The 21,090-nt window shown below is 47.0% G+C and overlaps 1 protein-coding gene across 1 annotated transcript; it reads right to left on the bottom strand.

The window, feature by feature from the left end:
- Positions 1-10,217: 10,217 nt before the first annotated feature.
- Positions 10,218-18,422, bottom strand: LOC139052126 (uncharacterized). The gene is made up of 3 exons (XM_070529223.1): positions 18,349-18,422; positions 14,059-14,283; positions 10,218-12,626 (listed from the first exon to the last, which is right to left on the bottom strand). Exons 2-3 carry the CDS (start codon positions 14,107-14,109, stop codon positions 10,935-10,937), a joined length of 1,743 nt encoding a protein of 580 aa, XP_070385324.1. The 5' UTR covers positions 14,110-14,283; positions 18,349-18,422; the 3' UTR covers positions 10,218-10,934.
- Positions 18,423-21,090: the final 2,668 nt, after the last annotated feature.

Genomic DNA, 21,090 nt, shown 5'->3' with positions numbered 1-21,090 from the left:
GCGCAGTTTTACAAAACTGAAGCCGCTGTGAGAGCACGCTAGGCTGCTGTCATAGGACATCTTCGTTGGCCAAGTAAGAGACAGAGAGAGAAATAAGATAATGCAGAGAAAGGCAGGGAAGTTAACCAGAAAAAGGAACTTGCCGTCGCATTAGTAAAATGCAATATCATATAGTAGGCGGTGCCATAGGCGTCACAATAGCGTGGCATGCAGCGCAGCTGCAAATTGCTAACTGCTCACCCGCATGCCTTCGGCGATGGAAAACTCGCTGCCAATCGGTAAAATGAAGCTCCACGGCAGCTTAGCTTGCACCATTTCCCACACGCAGCAAGGAAGGACTTCTGGCTCCCTCCTAGTGCTTCGATCGAATCACGAACAGCAGGTTCACCGGTATGGTTGCCGCTGTCTCGTCCGAGGATGTTCTGCGATATGACATACGCAAACAGCGATTTATTACCGAACTTAAGCATTCGCTGCCAATAAATAACTTCATGTATAATTCTTACGCTTCGCACGCAACATATGGTCCTTGAAGGCCAATAAAAAATTGCAATGCATAAATTATACATTCTACAACCAACATCTAACCAACATTGAACCAAGAATATGAAACAACATTCTTTAAGCACTTGTTTATAGAATGCATGAGAGTGGCTTGTTGGGCTAGTTGGTACATGGTTATGCTAGGAGAATGCCAGCAAACTTTAGAGCAGGAAAAAATCGAGAGGCAGACAAAGACAAAGAGACAGGAAGGTGGCTGGACTAACAACTGAACTTTATTCATGAAAACAACGTCCCCCAAGTCCGTACTGAACATGCGCAGGCACAACAAAACAAAAACACGGTCAACACCTTATCTATACACGTCTACAGTTATCAAGAAATAAAAGCTCTTTCTTGGTTAGGAACACAGATGGGGCGCTTACACAATTCTCGGGGCCAAGTTTATAGATGCGATAGGCTTCAATCAGTTCTCTGTCTTGCTGAGTCTTCGCCTTCGCCAAGATCGAAACGTCATTGAAGATAGGATCACAACCGCACTCCTTACAATGGAGCGGAAGATTACCTCCTGTGCCTGTGGGTATTAGATTTGCATGCTCACGCATGCGATCATTGACACAGCGACCGGTTTGTCCTATATAATTTCTACCACATGTCAAAGGGATATTGTACACTACACATGTGTCGCACGTGCGGTGCTTCACAACACTCTTGGTATTGCACGTTATCTTTCGCGAACTGTGCTGTGAGACCCTACTGCAAAGTTTTGCAAGCTTACAAGGCGCAGAACAAACCAAACTGACGTCATTTCTTGCCGCAACCTTTTTCAATCGATGAGAAATGCCATGTACATACGGCATGACCACCAAGTTCTTCTTTATTTTGTCTCGCACTTCGCAATCCTCCCTGTTTTTCTTTTTCAAGCGCTTGTACACAGATTCAGCCACTGCAGTAATCAAAGTCTTTGGGTAGCCTGCTGCTATCAATCTCCTTACTTGCTGGGTGGCACTGTCTTGCATTAGATGCGTACAACTCTTTTCCACCGCATTCGACAAGCACAAAGAGGCTATGCCACGCTTGACCAGTTTCGAGTGAGCGGATTGGTACGGTAGCAACGTCTTTTTTGTTCTTGGACTATAAGCCCAGCAAATATGACCTTGAGGGTGAAAGGTTAGAGTCAAATCTAAAAACTTGATGGAATTTTCTTGTGGTGCCTCATGGGTGAAACTAAGATGCCGAGAGCAATGCTGAAAAACTGATAAAATACTGCAAATGATATCAGGGAGACAATCACTTCGTCTGATATTTAAGAGAACCAGGAAATCGTCGACATACCTGAACACCCGGGCAACACGGTAATCGGTAATGACGTCTGACAAAGACTTGTCGAATTTCGCTAAGTAAATACCACACAGTATCGGCGCAACACTTGACCCTATACAGATACCATTCTTCTGTAAAAACATCTTGCCATCGAATTTAACAAACGTTGCCGACAAATAAAAAAGTAACAGTTCCATAAAACTCTCAGTCGAGAGGCCGCAACTACCTTGAAAAGAAGTCTCTCCTTGGCATTCGATAGCTTCCCGCACTGCCACAAAAAGTTCTTCATGCGGAATAGAATAATACAACTCTTCGATGTCCACAGAAAATGCCGTGTTCGCTGTTAGACCTCCCGATCTCAAAGCGTCGATCACCACCCTTGAACTGTCAATGCCGAATGGGTCCTCAGTGGCAAGGGCATTCAAGGAACGTTGCAAGAACCTTCCAACAGGCTTCTGCCATGAGCCTTCTTCTGTCACTATGGTTCTCATAGGGTAGTCAGGCTTGTGCGTTTTTACAGTGAAAAATGCGGAAAGTACATCACCCTTGCTCTTCTTAACCGTCTTTTCTAACAACTCCAGGTTAAGTCTTCTTAGCAGCTCCAAGGCACTTCTTTTCACTTTTTCTGGTTTTACGCACACAGCCTTGAAGTTTTTGCTCAAAGCTTCTTTGGCTTTCCTAGTAAACGAAGTATTCGGGAGGACAACAAACCCACCTTCCTTATCGGACTGCAGAAGTCCAAGGTCATTGTCCAAGCAGAAACGTACTACAGGCCGCATGAGCTTTTCCGTGGGACCACGGGAAGGTCCTGAATGCTGGAGTTGTTCGATACCCTCTGATATGCACCTTTCCTTCTCCTCGGAAGGCGCTTTTCGTGATATCTCCCGGACAGTGGCTAGAAGCTGGTGACCACGCAAGCTCGGTGCCAAGGCGAACTTGGGTTCAGGCAATCGACGTAATAGTCTACTTGTAGGTTTCTTCAATGGTTCAGGCAATCGACGTAATAGTCTACTTGTAGGATTCTTCATCTAGAAATGGCGATGTATGACAAAAAATCACCGCCCAAGCATTCCGTACCAAAGGTTAAGCAGCGAATCTAAACGTGCGGCCCCGGTGTTCGTCCCTGGGTTAATCCCGACAGTTCATTAAACGACGGCTTGGTAGGCTGCCGGATCCCCGGTACGCCGTTGCCGCTTGCTCTCGGCTGCACGAGCCCGTTCTTGTGCACGGGCGGCAGCATCGGGACGGCGTAGAGGAGCTCGTTCACGGTTCTGCTCACGGTGCTGCTGACGGAAAGCTGCCTGCTCCTCAGTAGCACGTATGACACGTGGCCTACCCATTTCGGAGCCGAAGAGAAACTGCTGCGCTTGCGCTTGGCTGAGACGGACTGCAACGACGTCAGTGTTGGCGTAGACGATCTCGCGCCTCTTTTTTCTTTTTTTCTTTTTGCACATGCGCATGGGATTGCGCCGGAGGAGTTTCGACGCACAGACGATAGACGGAAGGACGGATGTATTGGCTAGCCCTATAAGGTTTCGCTGTACTAACGGGCGTCAAATTGTTCGTTACATTTACGTAATTACGCGTGCGAGAACACGAAACACGGGACTTAGTCTGACCCCTCTGTGACGTTAAAGCGTGGCGTAAAATGAAGCCGCCGTCGAAGTGGCTTCTTCTTATGAGCTCACTGCCATTCGAAGTTTCACACAGGCCGATGTATCGCGCTGCGGCGAGTTTTTCTTTACTCTGCCCCACTGCATTCCAGGCAGGTTGAAGTATGAGCTGCGATTCGCGGTGCCATGTGTGCAATAAGATAAATGGTAGGAATGATTTGACGGTCGTTGTTTCGGTCCAAGTGGCCACTTGTAAACGTAGAAACACGAAACTACACTGTTTTGACGACTCCTCTCAAATGTTCAACATAAACATATCCCGTTAAGTGCATTAAAAAAGTTGCGGGGCGTTACGCGCCAAAAACGCCGTCTGATTATGAGGCACCCCATACAGACAGATTTGACCGCCTGGAGCTCTCTAAGCCCACTCGTTCGCAGTGCCTTACGGCATGAAGTTGGCGGAGGCCTGAACAGCTCGTCCAAAAACATCGTCACAAAGGCGAAGTCACAGACCTGCATTGACACGGACAGCAAGCGGGAAACCCTACATAGTTAGATAAAAAAATGGTGGGATTTTAAATGGCAAAATGGCGATCGTAACTTGTAGCGCGTCGTAGAGGGGGACTCCGGATTAATTCCGGCCACCTGGCCTTCTTCACCGTGCACATAAATGTAAGCACACGAGCGTTTCCGCATTTTGGCCTCCGTTGAAGCGTCGCTGCCGCCAGCCAGACCGAACCAGCGACCTCGAGCCCCGCTATATACGTAATGCCACAGCCACAAAACTGCTGCGGCGTGTGAGAGTGAATCTTTCTAGTAAACAACTTATATTTCCAAGGGGGGCAAACTACACTTGGCATTTTATTGACCCACTTGTGGCATGCATCGACAACCGCTGCTTTGACATGGCAAGGAGTAAAGTATTTCTCATAAACATGTACTTTCACTCTGTCTTCCCACCACGTCCTAACACGCCGTAACGGTGAACCTGGCGAACAAAAATATCGGCGGCGTATTCAGACATGATTGGCGCAGACAATTATATTACCATTCTTCCTAGTGACAGGCAGCAAATATTGCTTATTCATGATGAGTACTTGTGATGCTCAAATTGACAAGCCAGAGACAGGTTTGTGTCATATATTAAGTTGAAGGATGTTTCCAGTTCAAACACTGTTATGCTAGTATTTTTTTTTAAATAAATGTAAAACAGCATTACGCCTCCACTGAATTGGAGCCTTCGAATCTGCGACATCGAGCTAAGGAGAATTTATTTTCCTCTGGTTTAGCAGCTGTATAATACATATTAAAAAAACAACACTGCACGTTTTAATGTATGCGAGGAAATGTATGCTCTCTACATCTGTACAGTATAGGACGAAATGTCCACCGCTTTCACAGCCCTAGTAGACAGCTGCGCAACTTCTGTGTCGTTGCTGGCGACGAGCAGAGGGTGATGCAGAAAGAAGTACGACGCATGCATAGCTGTGAGGTCTAAAGTTTCTGATTTCTCGGGCAAAGATGTGATCCAGCACACATCCAGTCCTCGCGAAGGGCACCATGTCGAGGGAGGCGCGCTCGGCGCCAAACGCCTCCCTCATGTGCGCCGAAAACTACGCCTTTTGGGGCTTCGAAAGCACAGTGCCGAACCGAAAGTTTTTGTTCCGGTTCTCGTTTCGGTTCACACAGAACAATTCAGTTGAGTTTCAACTCCGGAGCGAAAAAATAACGGTTCAAACCCGTTCAAACCGGTTCAAGTTCATCTGCATAACCGAAATGTAATTACAGGAAAACTGCAGAACCATATTTTGTGCAAAAAATGCTCGCTGCTGCTCAGCTCCACTGAAAGACTGCGGCTGTTGTTTGTCATTAAGGCCGTACGTAGTGACAAAATAATTAAGCAGATCAAACAATAATATTGGGATCTACTGGCTGACCGTTTTAATGATTTCTGCAATGTCTAAAAATTGCCCATGCCAGATGGCATATTTCTTGGATTTGAGCTGGATTATTCGAACAGGCAGGCATTCCTAGCGCAATAAATAAAAACACATATTCAAAATTTTAACAGAAAGTAGCTAATTAACTTCAGTGTAACAACTGAACTTCTTCATAATAAGATGGTGAATTTCCAAGACTTCAGAAGTGGAACGGCAGAATTGTCCCATACATTGCCTTCAAACATCACCACATTTGATGGTAGTTTCGAAGGAATGCCAAGTGTTCAAAGGGTTCTACTGCCTATTTACTGCAGAGTAAAAAAATCACGCTTCCTAAGCATGACTAGTGGAATGCGTATCGCTTGCGAAGCGGGAGTCAAAGCTACTTTTTGCAGGCTTGTTTCAGGCGTGGTGCGCTTTCACGCTAACCGCTCACGCTTCCCATCCGTGACTGGCGACCTTCCTAACGCTGAGTGAAGGTGAAAGAGAGCAGATTTTACTTGATGCGGCATTCTCCTGCTCTGTAAGATGCGTTTCTGGTCGTCCGAAACCATTCAAAATGAAAGCTGAAAGGAGATAATATTTGCTGCACCGTATTTATGGGCTTGGCGGCTGCTTGGAGGGAGTACTAATGCCCGCCCGTAAATAGGTAATTGTAAAAGTGAACTTTCAATTTTCATCTTGTACATGTGTAAACTATAGAAAACTGCACTGCGACCGAGTAACGTCAGCTTGCCATGTTTACTATAAATAGGGAATACGATTTATAGTTGTGCTAGTGAGCAAAAGATAAAGAAAAGCTTCATTAATTCACTCGCTGCTCTCTCCATGTTGTACGGAACGGCACGTATTGCGTGCTTGCGCACAGTTCAACACCTGCAATGCGTCATTGTAGCTATCGACTTCACGGAATCGTTGAGCGCATCAACGCCATGGCACAAACAGTATAGTTGGTGATGCTCTGCTACGAGTTATTCTAGATGCAGATTGTATCAGCGTTGACAATTGGAGACAAACAACACCTGAGGTATTTGAGCCGAAAGCTCGAGGCATCTCACAAATTCTTCAGACTGCGGGCGGCAACAGCGGTCGCAATGCGAGAGCCAAGTGCAGAACCAAAGCGGGTGCGCCGCTCGCCGAGGCGATACGATGCAAGTCATGCTTAGAATAGCCCATAGAGTGGCCGCTTTTTGAGACGTAGAAGTGAAACTTGATCTCTGTTAGAGCGTCATTAAGGTGCTTTCGCGAAAAAACACGTTCCCTCTTCATGGCGACGCGCACTAACCGAATGACTTCTCTAGGAATGATCCCTTCTAGAAGAACCTGCATAGGATCATACGAGAGCACTTTAGGTACTCGAAAATGCAGTAACATTCTCAGCAGCGATTGGCCATTGATGACATACTCCATAGATAATCTCTAATATTTTTTTCTTTGTCATCTCGAGCGCTTTCTATTGTCTTCAGCTGACTTTCAATCTCATTTTCGCCTCTCAGCGGGCACTCTGAGTTATATTTGTCGTTGGATATCTCCTTTGACAGCAAAGAACACGTTCTGCAGAAACGATAGACGTTTGGACTAAACGATTATTTGAACCCAACTATATTACTTGCTGCAAGGGCGTCGCCTTTGAAGCGTGCGACGAACCCATGAGACAGTTCTTTGCCGCTTGATCTACGAAACTCAGTGCCATCGGTCGCTAACCATTTCAGGACACCAATAGCGTCCATCAGACGCTCGCATTTAGCCTCGTATGATTTCAGAGAACATACGGCAAGCAAATATATTTGGCTTACACCTGAGCGTAGATGTGCAGGCAGATTCAAAATTGAGACGTAAAAAACGGGAAGCTTCCTCTTGCCCCCTCGGTTTGCACCTATGGGGTTGGCAATATCCAAGTCACCGCAGTAAATACTATAGGGCAATTACGTTCCCGCGGTGGCTTTTGACTACTCGATGGAGGCAACCCACATTGCAACTTCAACCACAGCTAATCACCCCAACGTTTTCCTTGGCTTCATTGGCCTGTTGGCTTTACACGGTCGTGCGTACACACACACACACACGCACACGCGCACACACACGCGCGCGCGCACACACACACACACACAGACACGCACGACACACACACACACACACACGCACGACACACACACACACACACACGCACGCACGCACACACACACACACATATGTGTGTGTAACTCTATTTGCATATATATGTGTGTCTGTGTGTTCCTGAAGTTACTTTTGAAATTAAATTGAACTTCGAATTGATTTATTCATTATATATTACAGGTTATAAAGAACAATAATGTAGAGAAGGAGATCCCATTGTCGATGACTGTATCGGGACTTCCTGTTATTTATAAATATACTTTTTCTAAAGCAACTAGGAGCACCACAATTAAACCATACACAATGAAGCATGGAAGAAAGTAAGTAATGGAGCATACAAAACAAAATGCGCTTGTGCATTTGGGAGTTATAATAAACCTAACGCAGCAAATGATACAATCGCAAGGAGAAAATGCAGTAAAACTAAACGAACTAAACGAAATTGATATTAACGGACTGAACAAAAAATAAATCATAGAGAAAATTTCACCCGCACGTGCAACAATTTTGTGCCTGGCACCCTCGTGTTGCTTTGGTCACCATCGCGTACAGTTGGCCTTAGTGAGAAACTGCTTTCCTGTTATACAGACCCACATCGCGTGCTCCGCCAAATGACTGATGTCACCTATGAAATTGTTCTAGCCACACCCACTACATCCTGCGCTGTGACAACCAGTGATATTGTTCACGTCGCCCGACTGAAGCCCTACAACTCTCCAGGCGCCTGGGACATTTAACATCACCGTGATGGCGCTTTTGATGCCGGGTTGTAGTATTACGATATTATCGGGAGACACTCAAGAGCCGAGCCCCCGCTAAATCGACGAGAAAGTGGGTGTGTGCCTTTGGCGCGAGCGAATGTCGGCCTTGTGCTCTGGCTCCAGTGCAGTGTGAATAGTTTGTAAATAGCCTCTTCCGTCTGTGTCTTTCTACACGTAACAATATAAACAACAAAAACATTCATAAAAACTTCAAAAATTGTGTCCAAAACGCGCATCACGCATGTTCAAAGTCTTCTGTATCATTGCAATTCTAAAAAAAAAAAAACATGTGATTGAATTGAGTGAACGAATTATGACACTTCTATCGCTCGTCAAAAATGAAGTTACATATACACGAATTAACCATTGCGTGTAATAAAAGTTGTCTTCTCACACTGCACACGTAAACAACAATGCCCCTATTATTTCGCATTTACCTTGGTACAGGATTGTGGACAACTGTACGCCTTCAATGGGGCCTCATATTACGAATTACGTTTGTGCGTTTGTACATACGTTTGTTTATCCACGGAAATCGCGACCCGACAGTCAGAATCACAGTTGTAGTAGTATTTATTTGTGATCACAAGTTTACAGAACCAAATAGTTTTCATCTCATAAGTTTGTAATAATCTAACTTTATGTCGACATAAAACTATTGCTCCACATACCATATTCAAAGCCCCCACTTCAAGTCTCATGACACCATGCCTGCTACTACCGCCATGAAATTTCCTGTCATCAATGACTGCATAATGAATAATAACGACCATTTTACAAGTTTCAGGTAGCGGCAGCTACACATTAACGTAGCTATTATGTGGGTGAACGTATTTACTCATACTACCGAAACGACACTGTCGACGACGCTATTATCTGGACCTGGGTATTTGGGCTCTTATGATTCTTTCTTACTCCCTGCCCTCGCTAGTGCTTTTATGGACATATCTCATCCTTGCCGGATTCAATGGTGTGGGTGCAGAGGTGGATTTACATAAGCACGTTCAAAGCCCCGACTTCAGGTTTGATGGCACTACACCTTCGACTGCCACCATGATATTACCTGCCATTTACAATTGCATGTCAAGCAACAACGACCATTTTACAAGTGTTAAAAAGTGACAGCGACATACAGTCGTAGTCAAATCTGCGTGAACGTACTTGCTATTGCCCCTGAAATAAGCGCGCCTACGATGCTATCTTGTACTGGCTGTAGCGAACACCACATGCACGCTACCCAAACTGCCAAGTAACTCAATTTGGCAAGGAATCAGTTTGGGTGATGGCCCTTTGGGTAGCGAGTTCAACTCCTTCCAGCTACAATGTGAAGCTATGGCCTTGTTCAGAAAAAAAAATTCTCCTTTGTTAATCCTTTATTGCGAGTGATTTCATTATACTTCAGAAATCCTTTTTGCTATAAGGATTTTATCAAAATGTTTTCAGCTTTGCCAACAAAACCATCATAACTATAGGTTAGATATTGCGTTACTGCTCAGCAAAAGAATTCTGGCACGTTAAGGTAAAGAATAACGACGCGCCAAGGCCGAAATAGATGTCGCGCATCAAACGAAGAGAATATGTTATGTCCCCCCCCCCCCCAAAAAAAAACAAACAAAAGAAACTGAATAAATAAGCTCTTCGCTGCGACCAATATGCTACATTGATGTTGGCATACCAAGATATGTGTAAAAAAATCAACAAAAAGTTTATCTGCAGCTATAGTTGCCATGTACGGCTCAAACAACATCACACTAAGAATACGTTGTCGAGAAAAACACTGAATAGAAGTGAAGCTGAATATTCAGCACTATTGCAAAAAATTTAAACGCAATAATATTTCGCTTTCAAACTTAATCATGACGAATGGTGTCATCAAATATGAACATGGCAGTAAAAGGCAAAGCCCAGAAACGGGTTTTTCCAGTGCCATCCCCAGTGCCGCGAGCCAACGGCGCTCAAGCGCATGTTGCCACAAACCTTTATTAAACAAAAACTCGTTAGCGTGCATTACAGCAGAAGAACGATACAAAGATCATAAATAAAACGGCACACTTAATGTTCAGAGTTTCTCTTCGTCTACAGCTAATACTACGGCTTAGATATCTGCAGCACAATTGGAACGGCCAGCCGTAATGCAGCGCCGCCGGATTCGCTACAACATGCCATGTCAGCGAGGTGTACAGTGGCGCATGACCGCAGTCATATCTCGCGCATTTGATTAAGGCACCGCTATGACGTTATCTTCATCCAGTTATCGAATTTAATTTCATTCTGCTGGCGAGTGGCTGGGTCGCAATAGCACTCAAGTTTGTCCTGGCGACACCAGCGATTACCACGAAGTTCATGTCCTGGCACCGTTGCCGCCGAGTGATGCCCTCAGCCGATTCGGCTTTGGTCAGGCCAGCCAGTGGGGACATGTTTACGAGCAGTCAGCAGCTCTCGACCACCTTACTCACTAGCGGGGCTGCCATCTGAGAGGTGTGCACCCGGACGGCAAGACGAACCCCGTCGCTAATGCGGCACACGCTCATCGCGTGGTAGCGCTACTCGTAGCTGCTGATGGGCGAGATCGTGTAATTTGTTTCTAAGCCTCGCGGGCCGTCCTCTGCGGCTTCTCGGGTTCCGGCAACAGCGCGTCGAACGTGACATGGTGGAGGGTGCTACTCTTCCGTAGCATGTCACTTAAGGCGGTCGCCACGCGGTGGTCGAACGCCCAGCCGCCAAGGAGGAGGGAGCAGAGGCTGGGGCTCTTGCCGATAGCTCTGCGCTGCGTCCCGGCTTGAGAGGTCTGCGTGGCGAAGGCCAGCTCTGCGTCCCGGGGGGTAGCGCCATTCGGCGAACACCGTGGACAGCAGGACGGTCACGTTATGGTCGATCACTCGACACATCCGAACCACGAGACCCGAGATGTTGGCGTTTCCGTAGTATAATCCGTGACTGAGTTCCTGGTACCCAGACCGGGGCAGAAAAACGGGTGGTTCAAATGTGGCGTGCGAGACCTTGGTGAGGCACTGCAGACAATCGATCAGGTCATCGGTCACAGCATCGCAGCCACTGAACTCTGCACTGCGTCTCAGGTCTCTCTCGCCGACTTCCGTCCAGAAATTACGCCGTCCCGTCTGCATCACCGTGCCGAGGCTCCGCAGCTCCAGCATCCAGTACCCCGACTGGGCATCTGCAAGCCCCAAGCCGCCACCACCGCTAAGACACGTCTGGCTGAGTGTTAGCTTCTTGAACGTCGCATTTTCCTCGATCGCGCTCTCTCGCAAGATGTCAACGTATACCAAATAACCGCTGATATAAATTTCGGCGAGCGTCGCATTGTGCCAAATATCAGGCGCGACCGAGAACTGGAGGCCCGGGGAGGCGGCGGAGCATGAGACGATCGGTGTCTTCCCGTTCGCGCTGACTCTCAGTTCGCTGGATATGTTCGGGACGTCTGCGTCGTTCTCTTCGACGTTCTGCGTCTCCAACTTTCCGAGCAGCTCGCACCGATCTATGATAGCACGAGAACCCGGGAGCGTCACGAACACGTGGGGCGTACTGTGTTTACCCGGTGCACAGCGGCTCGCGACGAGCTTCTCGATGACCGCGCTACGGGACACCAGTTGGGACAGCACATAGCAGCAGTTGACCACTTTGATCACCTTGTCGACGTGGATCTCGCGCTGACTACGATGCGTGGCACAGCAGCGTATCAGCGCCTCACCATCGGAAACGTCGCTCCTGTTGTGAAGGAAGACGAGCACGCGCATCGCCGGGAACCTGTCGGGCATTTCACTCGCCTCGTGAAAGCCGACGCTCGAAAATCGAACGCTCCCCGTCTCCAGCATGTTTAGCGCGGCCACCGAGTAGCGGAGCGAGTCAGTCAGATTCCTAGCCGGGTAGTCATCCAGCAGGTGGTGGCAGAGCTTGGCGTGCCGAAGTTTTCGGCGCAGTTGGAACTCGTTCCGGAACAGAAGCTGATTTGGAGACATGTGCCACTCGCAGAGCTCCACGAAGTTGATGGAGCGACAGTCCATCAGCAGCCAGTGGACCAGCACGAACGAGTGCCTGCGCTGCAAGTTGTATGCTGCAGGAACAACGCCTCTGCACAGGCAAGCCGCGGCGAGCCGTCCTTCCCGCAGCTCGATGTTGTTGACCCGCAGGGATTTGTTGCACGGGGGCCGCTCCGAAAGGAAGAAGCCGCTGTCGGCCGCGTTGGCTGAGCACGACTTGGCTAGGTTCACCCGGGGATGGCTCCGGATCATTGGCAGGCAGCGAAGGTTCGAAATGAGCTCGTTCGCCGGCGAGCAGAGGCCCGGACTGCTGCCGACCAAGAACAAGAGGTACCCTCGTAGGCGGCCTATCCGTGGTGTCATCTCGCAAACCTGGGGACAAACATCCGTCAGATTCGTACGCCTGTCTGCTTTTCGCCTTGCACAGCAATAACATGGAGTTTTTGTGATTGGTGCTGCAATACCGAATAGCAAGCTGCGCGTGCCCGGGCCATGAATAAGGTGCTCTCTTTGAAAGAACCAGAAATTGCTTGTTTGTTAACAAAGAGGGCCGCCGTTGACTAGTGCATGCGAAAATAACAGACGAATACACTGGCTCTGCGCTATTTGGCATTTGTCCATTTCAAGAATTCGAGCAAAAAACAAAAATAATAAATTAAGTATTCTCTTGCTGAAACCAGTTTCTGAGGCAAGCGGTAATTGAGGACTCCAGAAATTTCGACCACCTGGGTTTTCTTGTGCCCCTAAAGCTAAGGACACGGGTGTTTTCGCCCCCATCGAAATGCGACCGCGTGCGCAGTAGCCAATCCCCATGACCACTGAGCAGCCAAGGCGGGTCTTATTCGAGGAAGAACTCAGGTGTATTCATCTGCTTTCCGAGAAAGTGCTCGTGAGTACAGTTTGTCGAAAAATATGTTGGCTCTCCTGGAAATGGCGGCAAAACGGCCTTATTATCACAACCTACAGCGTATCTACTTGATATACGTTTCGCGGTAGCGAGGAATTTGGACCGAAGCTGCCGCTGGCGTTCGGCCAATCAGGGGAGAGAACTATGCTGATGTAAATGAACTTTTGTAGTGTGTCCCTCGACGTCAAATTATTACCTGCTCTGTCTCACGGGCACTATCGAGCACTATAGAGGACGCCTTGTAGCGACCCCTCCGCTGTCAGGAAACGGAGAAACGCAATTTTGGGGCGTCACATGGTTTCATTTCAACCGTAACTGCGTTAAATACGTAAGTGACATTATTATGTAAATTATGGTATTGGCCTGTTTTGTCCGTGCGTTGCCGTGGCGTAAATCAAATCTGCGCGCTAGCCGCGGCTATTTTGATATAGAATCAACTTAACTTCAAACGTGATGTCGTATCAAAGCAACTACGCCGCATTATTGGGTTTTATATTAGCTTTGCCCGCATTTAACGCACAGTGAGTTACTTCGCGCTGCGCGATGTGCATTTGGGTCCGCGGTTGACACCTTGCTTAAAGACTGACTACGGAATGATTTAACATAGTTGCTTCCTCTTGGTTAGATGGGACATGTGTTCCGATTAATTCTTTTCGTATGAGAATGCTACATTGAACTCGAGCCTGCAGTTCGAATTTCGTAGCAGTATCTTCGTCGTCTAAGAAAATAATAATGCTGCCACCACCAAAATGTGGCTATCCAGGACGAAAGTCAAACCGTCAAACTTGGGCTCAGCAGTACAGCTACATAGACCCACGGCTACACACAGTGGCGTCGGAAGGAAGCTCTTTTTTACCGAAGGGAGCAACATAACTGAGAGTGAGGGAAGTGACTTACGTAGTCGCTGGAGTGTCGCCATCGCCTCACGTCCACCGGCATCATCGCCATTATGGGCCGCGGAGCTGGACCGCCTCTGGGTTTGGACTCGATGCTGGGCGCAATCCCTGGAACCGGGCAGGGCCGGTGGCTGAATCGTACCTCGCGCGATTCGCGTGAGCGTCAGCGCGAGTTCAAGGTCACGCCTTGCTCGTGGCTCGTGGCTCGTGGCTCGCCGTCTCGGGGCTGCGTCACGAGACGCGAGGTTGACCCGTTCTTAAGCCGCCGCGCTGTTCTGAGAAACAAATTTACTCATCGAAACGCGACGAAGAATCGAATTGATACGCTGTCCAAGTCAGGTGCTCGGAAACGAGCGAAATGAAAATTACACTTAGGAGAATAGGAACTATTGGTCATGTTCAACTACAACATAATCAACAGGGATGGAGAAACTCTCAAGATGAGAAACGCAAGAAAAAAATGTGTTTGTATCTGTCAGAGTTTTTTTTTTTTTGGGGGGGGGGTTGTTGTTAATTACTCTCCTTATGAGTCCTAACTAATTAGCAGAAGATAACTTGACATGCCAAGGGAAATACGGCTGAATGGTAAATGAGATTAGTTAAGGAATGAATACCACACATTTAGAAATTATTATATCTACTCCGTCTGAATAATCTTAAATCTTAGTGTAACATGAGTATTGATAGATGCATCTGGATGTGTAGCCATTCGCTAGTCGCAGATGCATATAGAAAGGATGGATAATTGACGGCAATTATATATATGTATATATATACATAGGCACGTACCCCGGATTTTTTTTGGGGGGGGGGTTCAACCGAAGGTAACTTTTCTATGCAAATGAAGGGGGCGGGGTACATTTAATAGTACAAATGTGAATAACGTCCACCATATGCCCCAAAAACGCGTAAACCCACAAAAGAGAAATGAAATAAGGTGTAGTTTACACGTGTGCGTGTGCAGTACACCTCTCCTTACTTGTCAAACAAAGAACCACGTCAAATGGACGCGCGCAGAAAAGTCGCGCAGGATGAACACTGCTAAGAACAGGTAAAGAAGCAAAAGTGTAAAACAAAGATTAGTTTAGTAGAATAGAACTAAAGAAATAGCTATTGGCAACTAAGGCACACGACCGCGCGGACTTAGGTTACTCTGCCAGCCAATCACAGAAGCAAACAAAATCGTCATCATGCGGCCTTTTCAAAATGGCGTCGTACTTGATACATTCGGAGCCTCTGCTGTTCTTGAAGAGTCTTTTCATCGGTAGAAGCATTGAGGTGTGCAATAGGCATGGACAAAATGTATGGATTCTTCAAAAGTCTGCGGTGCAGTTCATTTCACTGCTGCACCCGTTTAACTGATGAAACTTCAATGCCAACTGAAGTGAAACTTCACAACAAATAGTTGCAGCGAAGCAAGTGTGTTATTTCAGTTGAATAATAAATTAGGCATTCGCCATTCCACATCAACAGGCGAGGGAAAAGGTATAAAATGACGCGATAATAATTTTATTTTTGTAGTTATCGCCTTATTTGGGTGACAGAAAAAGTTTGAAGTACGAATTAGTTGCAGCCTCACGGAGGAACAGTGGCTGGCGGTTATGAGGGCGTGGGCGGGGCTTCATTGCAGACTTAAGTTGTATCCGAATATAGTAGCGTTTTTTGAATTAGCTTTGGAAAATTATACAGAAATATATATTTGTGGAACAAGCACAGTTCTTTTGGATCCCTCGCTTACTGCTCCAACAAGTGCCACAACCGACTCGTACTGTTATTTGGGGAGTTACGTAACGATGCGTGGCCGCCAGTCGCGTACAACCACGTATCGCGCAGGAAGATGCGATTCTACATGTACAGCGCCCACCGCAGAAGGTTAGAAAAACACCTGCATAAGCACAGCAGAGAAGTGGCTACGTTAGGCGGCTCTAATGATAAGAGTAGAAGCGTCATTCAGAACACACGGAATTGTCCTTCACTTCCGGCGGCGTTTTCTCTGTTTCCATTTTAAATAAAGAAATATTGACTCATAAATATATTCATAAACAACGGCTAAATATTTTAATTTTCGCTTTTCCTTCCTGTTTGGCTGTTGTCTAGGCCCACTCGCTTAGTAGATCGCTTAATTTCTCCACTCCTTGAGACTCTTTTTTCCAGTTGCCAATTTTGCAAGAAAAGTTCTGTACAATTAGGGGAAAACCAGACGAGTTAACGGGCGACAGTCATATTTCCTATGCGTTTAAGGGTTACTGCAGCGTTTGATGATGGACGCTGTCTCGGATTATATTATTTTCCACCTTATCTAACCCATATCACGGGTATATGGTTCCGAGGATCTGTCAGCGCCGCGGTGAGCCGTCACTCGAGGAAATAATGAAAGAAAAAGAAAAGTTAAACGCGATTAGCATTTTCTCTGGCCGCAACTCGTTCCACGTGCATACAGACCAGCTTACCACTAACTGAACCCCTTTCCTGGTCCCTGGATCAGTCGAGACGAGGAAGGCTGAACTAACGAAGCAACAAGCTCCCCTTGAAGCCATACTCCCCTCGAAAGCATACTCCCCTTGAAGAAGCAACAAGGACGCGCGTGACCATTGAATAGACGGTGACAACTGAATGCATCTTGACTTAATTGCGCGGGCACCGAATTGATGAGAAAACTGGCCTTCACATCTCAGGAAACGCCGGTAACTACCGCCATCCAAAAGAAGTGTAAAAGGCAACAAAATGTTGGCCAACGAATCGCTGTTAAGTCTCAACAACACTGATTTGTCGGCGCTTGAGGAATATGTGTGAGAAGTAGCGGCGTGGGTGGGGAGGGGGGGTCAGCGTAATACGTTTGCCCCCCCCCCCCCCCCCTTGAGTACGTGCCTGATATATATATATATATATATATATATATATATATATATATATATATATATATACATATATATATATATATATTTATATATATATATATATGAATGAGAAGAAACGGAAACTAAGCGCCCCATTGTTGTTAATGATCTCAAACGAAACCAACACACAGACACCAAGGACAACATAGGGGAAATTACTCGTACTTCCTAATTGAATTAAAGAAATTCTAAGCAAATAGAAATGAAAGTGGATGAAAAAAACAACCGGCCGCGGGTGGGATACGAACCCACGTCTCGGCATTACGCGTGCGATGCTCTTACCATCTGAACTACCACGGCGCCATTTTCCTACCCTTTTTCTGAGGTATTTATGTATTTTTCTACTACAACTAGCCTTGGGAGTGTTAGCCAGCGCCACCACTCACAAACTGGCGGCGGATATTGAACATGCTTTCTGCCGCAGGGGTCACGAGTACGTGATCTTTTTGGGTGAAGGAAATTGGTCAAGAAATCCACACATGCTACCTGAAGACACCAATGTTGCCGGCTTCGAGACTCTCGTTATGTAATAAACGAGATGAAAGTGAAGCGAGGGGCCTGACTTTTCTTAATCATATCTTAAGAAGCCAACAAACAAAGACACCAAGGACGACGTAGGGAAATTACTCGCACGGTCAGCCTTAAAGGAACAATATACTCAATCCAGTGGCAACATTACCTTTACTGAAAAAATATGGCCCAAAGGCGAGAAAATATTTTGAAATGGATGACGTCACACTAAGTGGCGGCATTTCTCGCACTTTAGGCAGGAAATAAAAAAAAAAACGAAAAATCTGTCTTGCCCTTTTCTTATTCGCCAATCGGCAACCCTTATCCGACAAGTAAACAAAATCCAGTCTTCATAGATTATGCTTCCCAACCCTATAGATAGAGTTAAAAGCTGGGCATCTTGATGGTTCACGGTCACAAGTACACCGCTGCTGGAAAGACTGCCAAGGATATATCAAGAAATTATGCGCTGACTGCTACATGCTTTATCGGAAACACTTTTAGGACTGTTTTATTTGAGAAAATTAAGCCAGGTTGATGCAGAAGCGGCGGATTCTGAGTTTTATAATGAGTACAGTCGGAGAAATCACCAATTTATTTTCTTTGCAATTAGCTGTCATAAAAAGACATGTCACTAATTTGAATGAAATTGAAGCCAAAGCGCAGCACAACGTACGATTGCCCTCGAGAGGATGCGCACTTGAAAACAAGAAATCGCATAGAGCTTTCCTCACGATGTTCCACCTGGCCACCTGTTATGACATCGGCGCTGTCTTCAGTAAAAAAGGCTAAAGTTCATCCATGACGTTTCTACCCGCCAGACATGTCGATCAAGAGGATTTACGCACGGTGACTGCCGTTATCCTAAAAAAAGCAATGCTCACCTTCTAAGCCGACTCGTTCGCAGTGCTTTACGGCATGCAGTCACCGGAGGCCTCAACAGCTCGTCCGAGAACATCGTCACAAAGGGGCAAGTCACACGCCTGCATTCACACAGACAGCAAGAGGGAAACTTCAATTAGTTAAATAAACAAATGCTGCGCTTTTACATGGAAAAACTGCGATCGTAACTTGCAGCGCGTCGTAGAGGGGGACTCCGGAATTATTTCGACCACCTGGCCTTCTTCACCGTGCACATAAATGTAAGCACACGAGTGTTTCCGCATTTCCGCTTCCGTTGAAGCGTCGCTGCCGCCAGCCAGACCGAACCAGCGACCTCGAGCCGCGCTATATACGCAATGCCACAGCCACAAAACTGCTGCGGCGGGTGAGAGTGAATCTTTCTAGTCAACAACTTATATTTCCAAGGGGAGCAAACTACACTTGGCATTCCACTGACGCACTTGTGGCATGCCTCGACAACCGCTGCCTTGGCATGGCAAGGAGTGAAGTATTTCTCATAAACATGTACCTTCACTCTGTCTTGCCACCCCGTCCCAACACGCCATAACGGTGAACCTTGAGGACAAAAAAGAAAAAGAAAATTGGTGGCGGCAATGGGATTACCGCTGTTTCTTGTGACGCTTGTGTAAGTACTGCTTATTCGTGATGGATATTTGCGATAGTGGAATCGACAAGCCAGAGACAGCTTTGTGTGGTATATTAAACTGAATATTGTTTCAAGTTCAAATAGAGTTAAACAAGTATCTTTTTTGTTAAAAAATAAATGTAGAACAGCCTTACAGCGCCACTGAATTGTTGTGGCCGTGTGGGAGATCGAGCATGTGACATCGAGCTAAGCAGAATTCATTTTCATGTCGACTAGTAGGTGACTAAATACATATCAAAAACAATAGCGCACTAAGCAATTTGAATTGATACATAGAATATGCATGTTGTATACAGTTGTGCTCTTTAGGACGAAATGTCCATTCCTTCGACAGCACTAGTAGACAGCAGTGCAACATCTCTTGTATTGCTGGCGACGAGGAGAGGGTGATGGACAGAGAAGTACGGTGGATAAGTGAGAGGTCTAAAGTATCTGATTTCTCGGACAAAGATGTGATCGTGCACATCTCCAGTACTTGTGATGGGCAGCATGTCAAGGGAGGCATGCTGGGCGCCAAACGCCTCCCTCATGTACGCCGAAAAGCACGCGTTTTGGGGCTTCGGCAGCAGAGTGCCGAAGTGAAACTTTTTCGTTCCGGTTTTCGTTTCGCTTCACATATAAAAGTTCACTTCCAGTCAAACTCCGAAGCAAAAAATAACGGTTCAAACCAGTTTGAACGGATTCAAGTTCACTTGCATAACCAAAAAATAATTACAGGAATACAGTGCAAACGTATATCCTAGAAAAAGTCAACGCTGCTGCTAAGCTGCACTGAAAGACTGCGGCTATTATTTCTCATAAAGAGCGTACGTAATTATTAACTAATTAAGCTCATCAAACATAAATGCTGGAATCTACAGGCTGATCGTCTTGTTTTCAGGAATGTCTAAAAATATCCCATGCCAGAAAGCACATTTCTTGTATTTGAGCTGGATTATTCGTCGAGGCAGGCATTCTATATAGCGCGAAAAATGGAAACGCATCTTCAAATAATAAACAGAAATTCGGCTGTGTACTTTACGAAGCAGATATACGTGCGTGGACGTGCCGATGTGGAATGCCTTGTCCGTCACTAGGGTGAGATACAGGTCGTTCGCATGCTGCCACAGCGCAGTACCCTTGGGGGTGTCATACACGTAATCGCAGGTGCGATGCGCAGCGTTAAAGTCGCCAGCTATACGAGTGGGTTTGAGCCTGCAAGACGGATGGCTGTCAGGAATAGGCACCGGAAACGTTGGCTCTTTTGTCTGGGGCTGATGTACACGTTGAGGTACACGTACACACTTTTTCGCGACGCGTCGCTTGGGAGAATCTCCGTCATCACGTTGTCCACCTCAGACGTGCGGAGGTCGCGCGTGAGGCAGGTGAGCTTTTCAGAGACCAGCATGGCGGTACCACGTCCTTCCGCTAGGCCGGGTAGCCACTGGTAACCGCTGAAAGTGGCGGTGCGCGTGAGAGTTCCTTGCAGGAGGAATACGTGGGGTTCGGTGTCGTGGTTGCGTAGGTATTGCTGCAGGGAGGCCTTTCCGCGCAGTGAAACTCCTGCAGTTCCACTGCCACTTACGGAACACTTCGTCTGGCCTGGCCATCTTGATGCTTCCGGGGGCCGGCGCTCGCTCCCTATGGGCGGAAAGCGGCCGCGTGTGGGGGTGGATTGGGCGTGCATGGGTGTTGTGGCGAGACCGGCTAACCAGCGGCAATGGCAGAGGCTACGACGTTTTCGAGATAATGTTCGACTGTAGCCAACTGATTACCGTGGGCCGTGAGAGTTGGCTGTACGTGCGCGATATTCTCTCCGAAAAAGCGGAGGCTCTCTGTAATCGCCCCCCGACAGCGTACTTTTAATCTAACTCGGTTTACAGTTCAGGCAGGGCGAGAGCGACGGCGCGTTTCTTGGGCGCGCTCTCACCGCCTGCGCTACCAGCGCTAACAGGTTGCGGCGGTGATGACGGGGCTCTTCTGGTGTTCCTCTGGCTCTTACGGCAACCTACGTTCGCCAGGGCATGCATGCTATGTAATTCGCCAGCATGGGGGTATTTTTCGAAAACGCACTTTAGCAGCCAGCGCCATCTTCGTC

Source organism: Dermacentor albipictus, unplaced genomic scaffold, assembly GCF_038994185.2.
Source record: "Dermacentor albipictus isolate Rhodes 1998 colony unplaced genomic scaffold, USDA_Dalb.pri_finalv2 scaffold_19, whole genome shotgun sequence".
Lineage (NCBI taxonomy): Eukaryota > Metazoa > Arthropoda > Arachnida > Ixodida > Ixodidae > Dermacentor > Dermacentor albipictus.
Note: the sequence above shows the minus strand (reverse complement) of the source record. Positions and strands in the feature narration are given on the sequence as shown.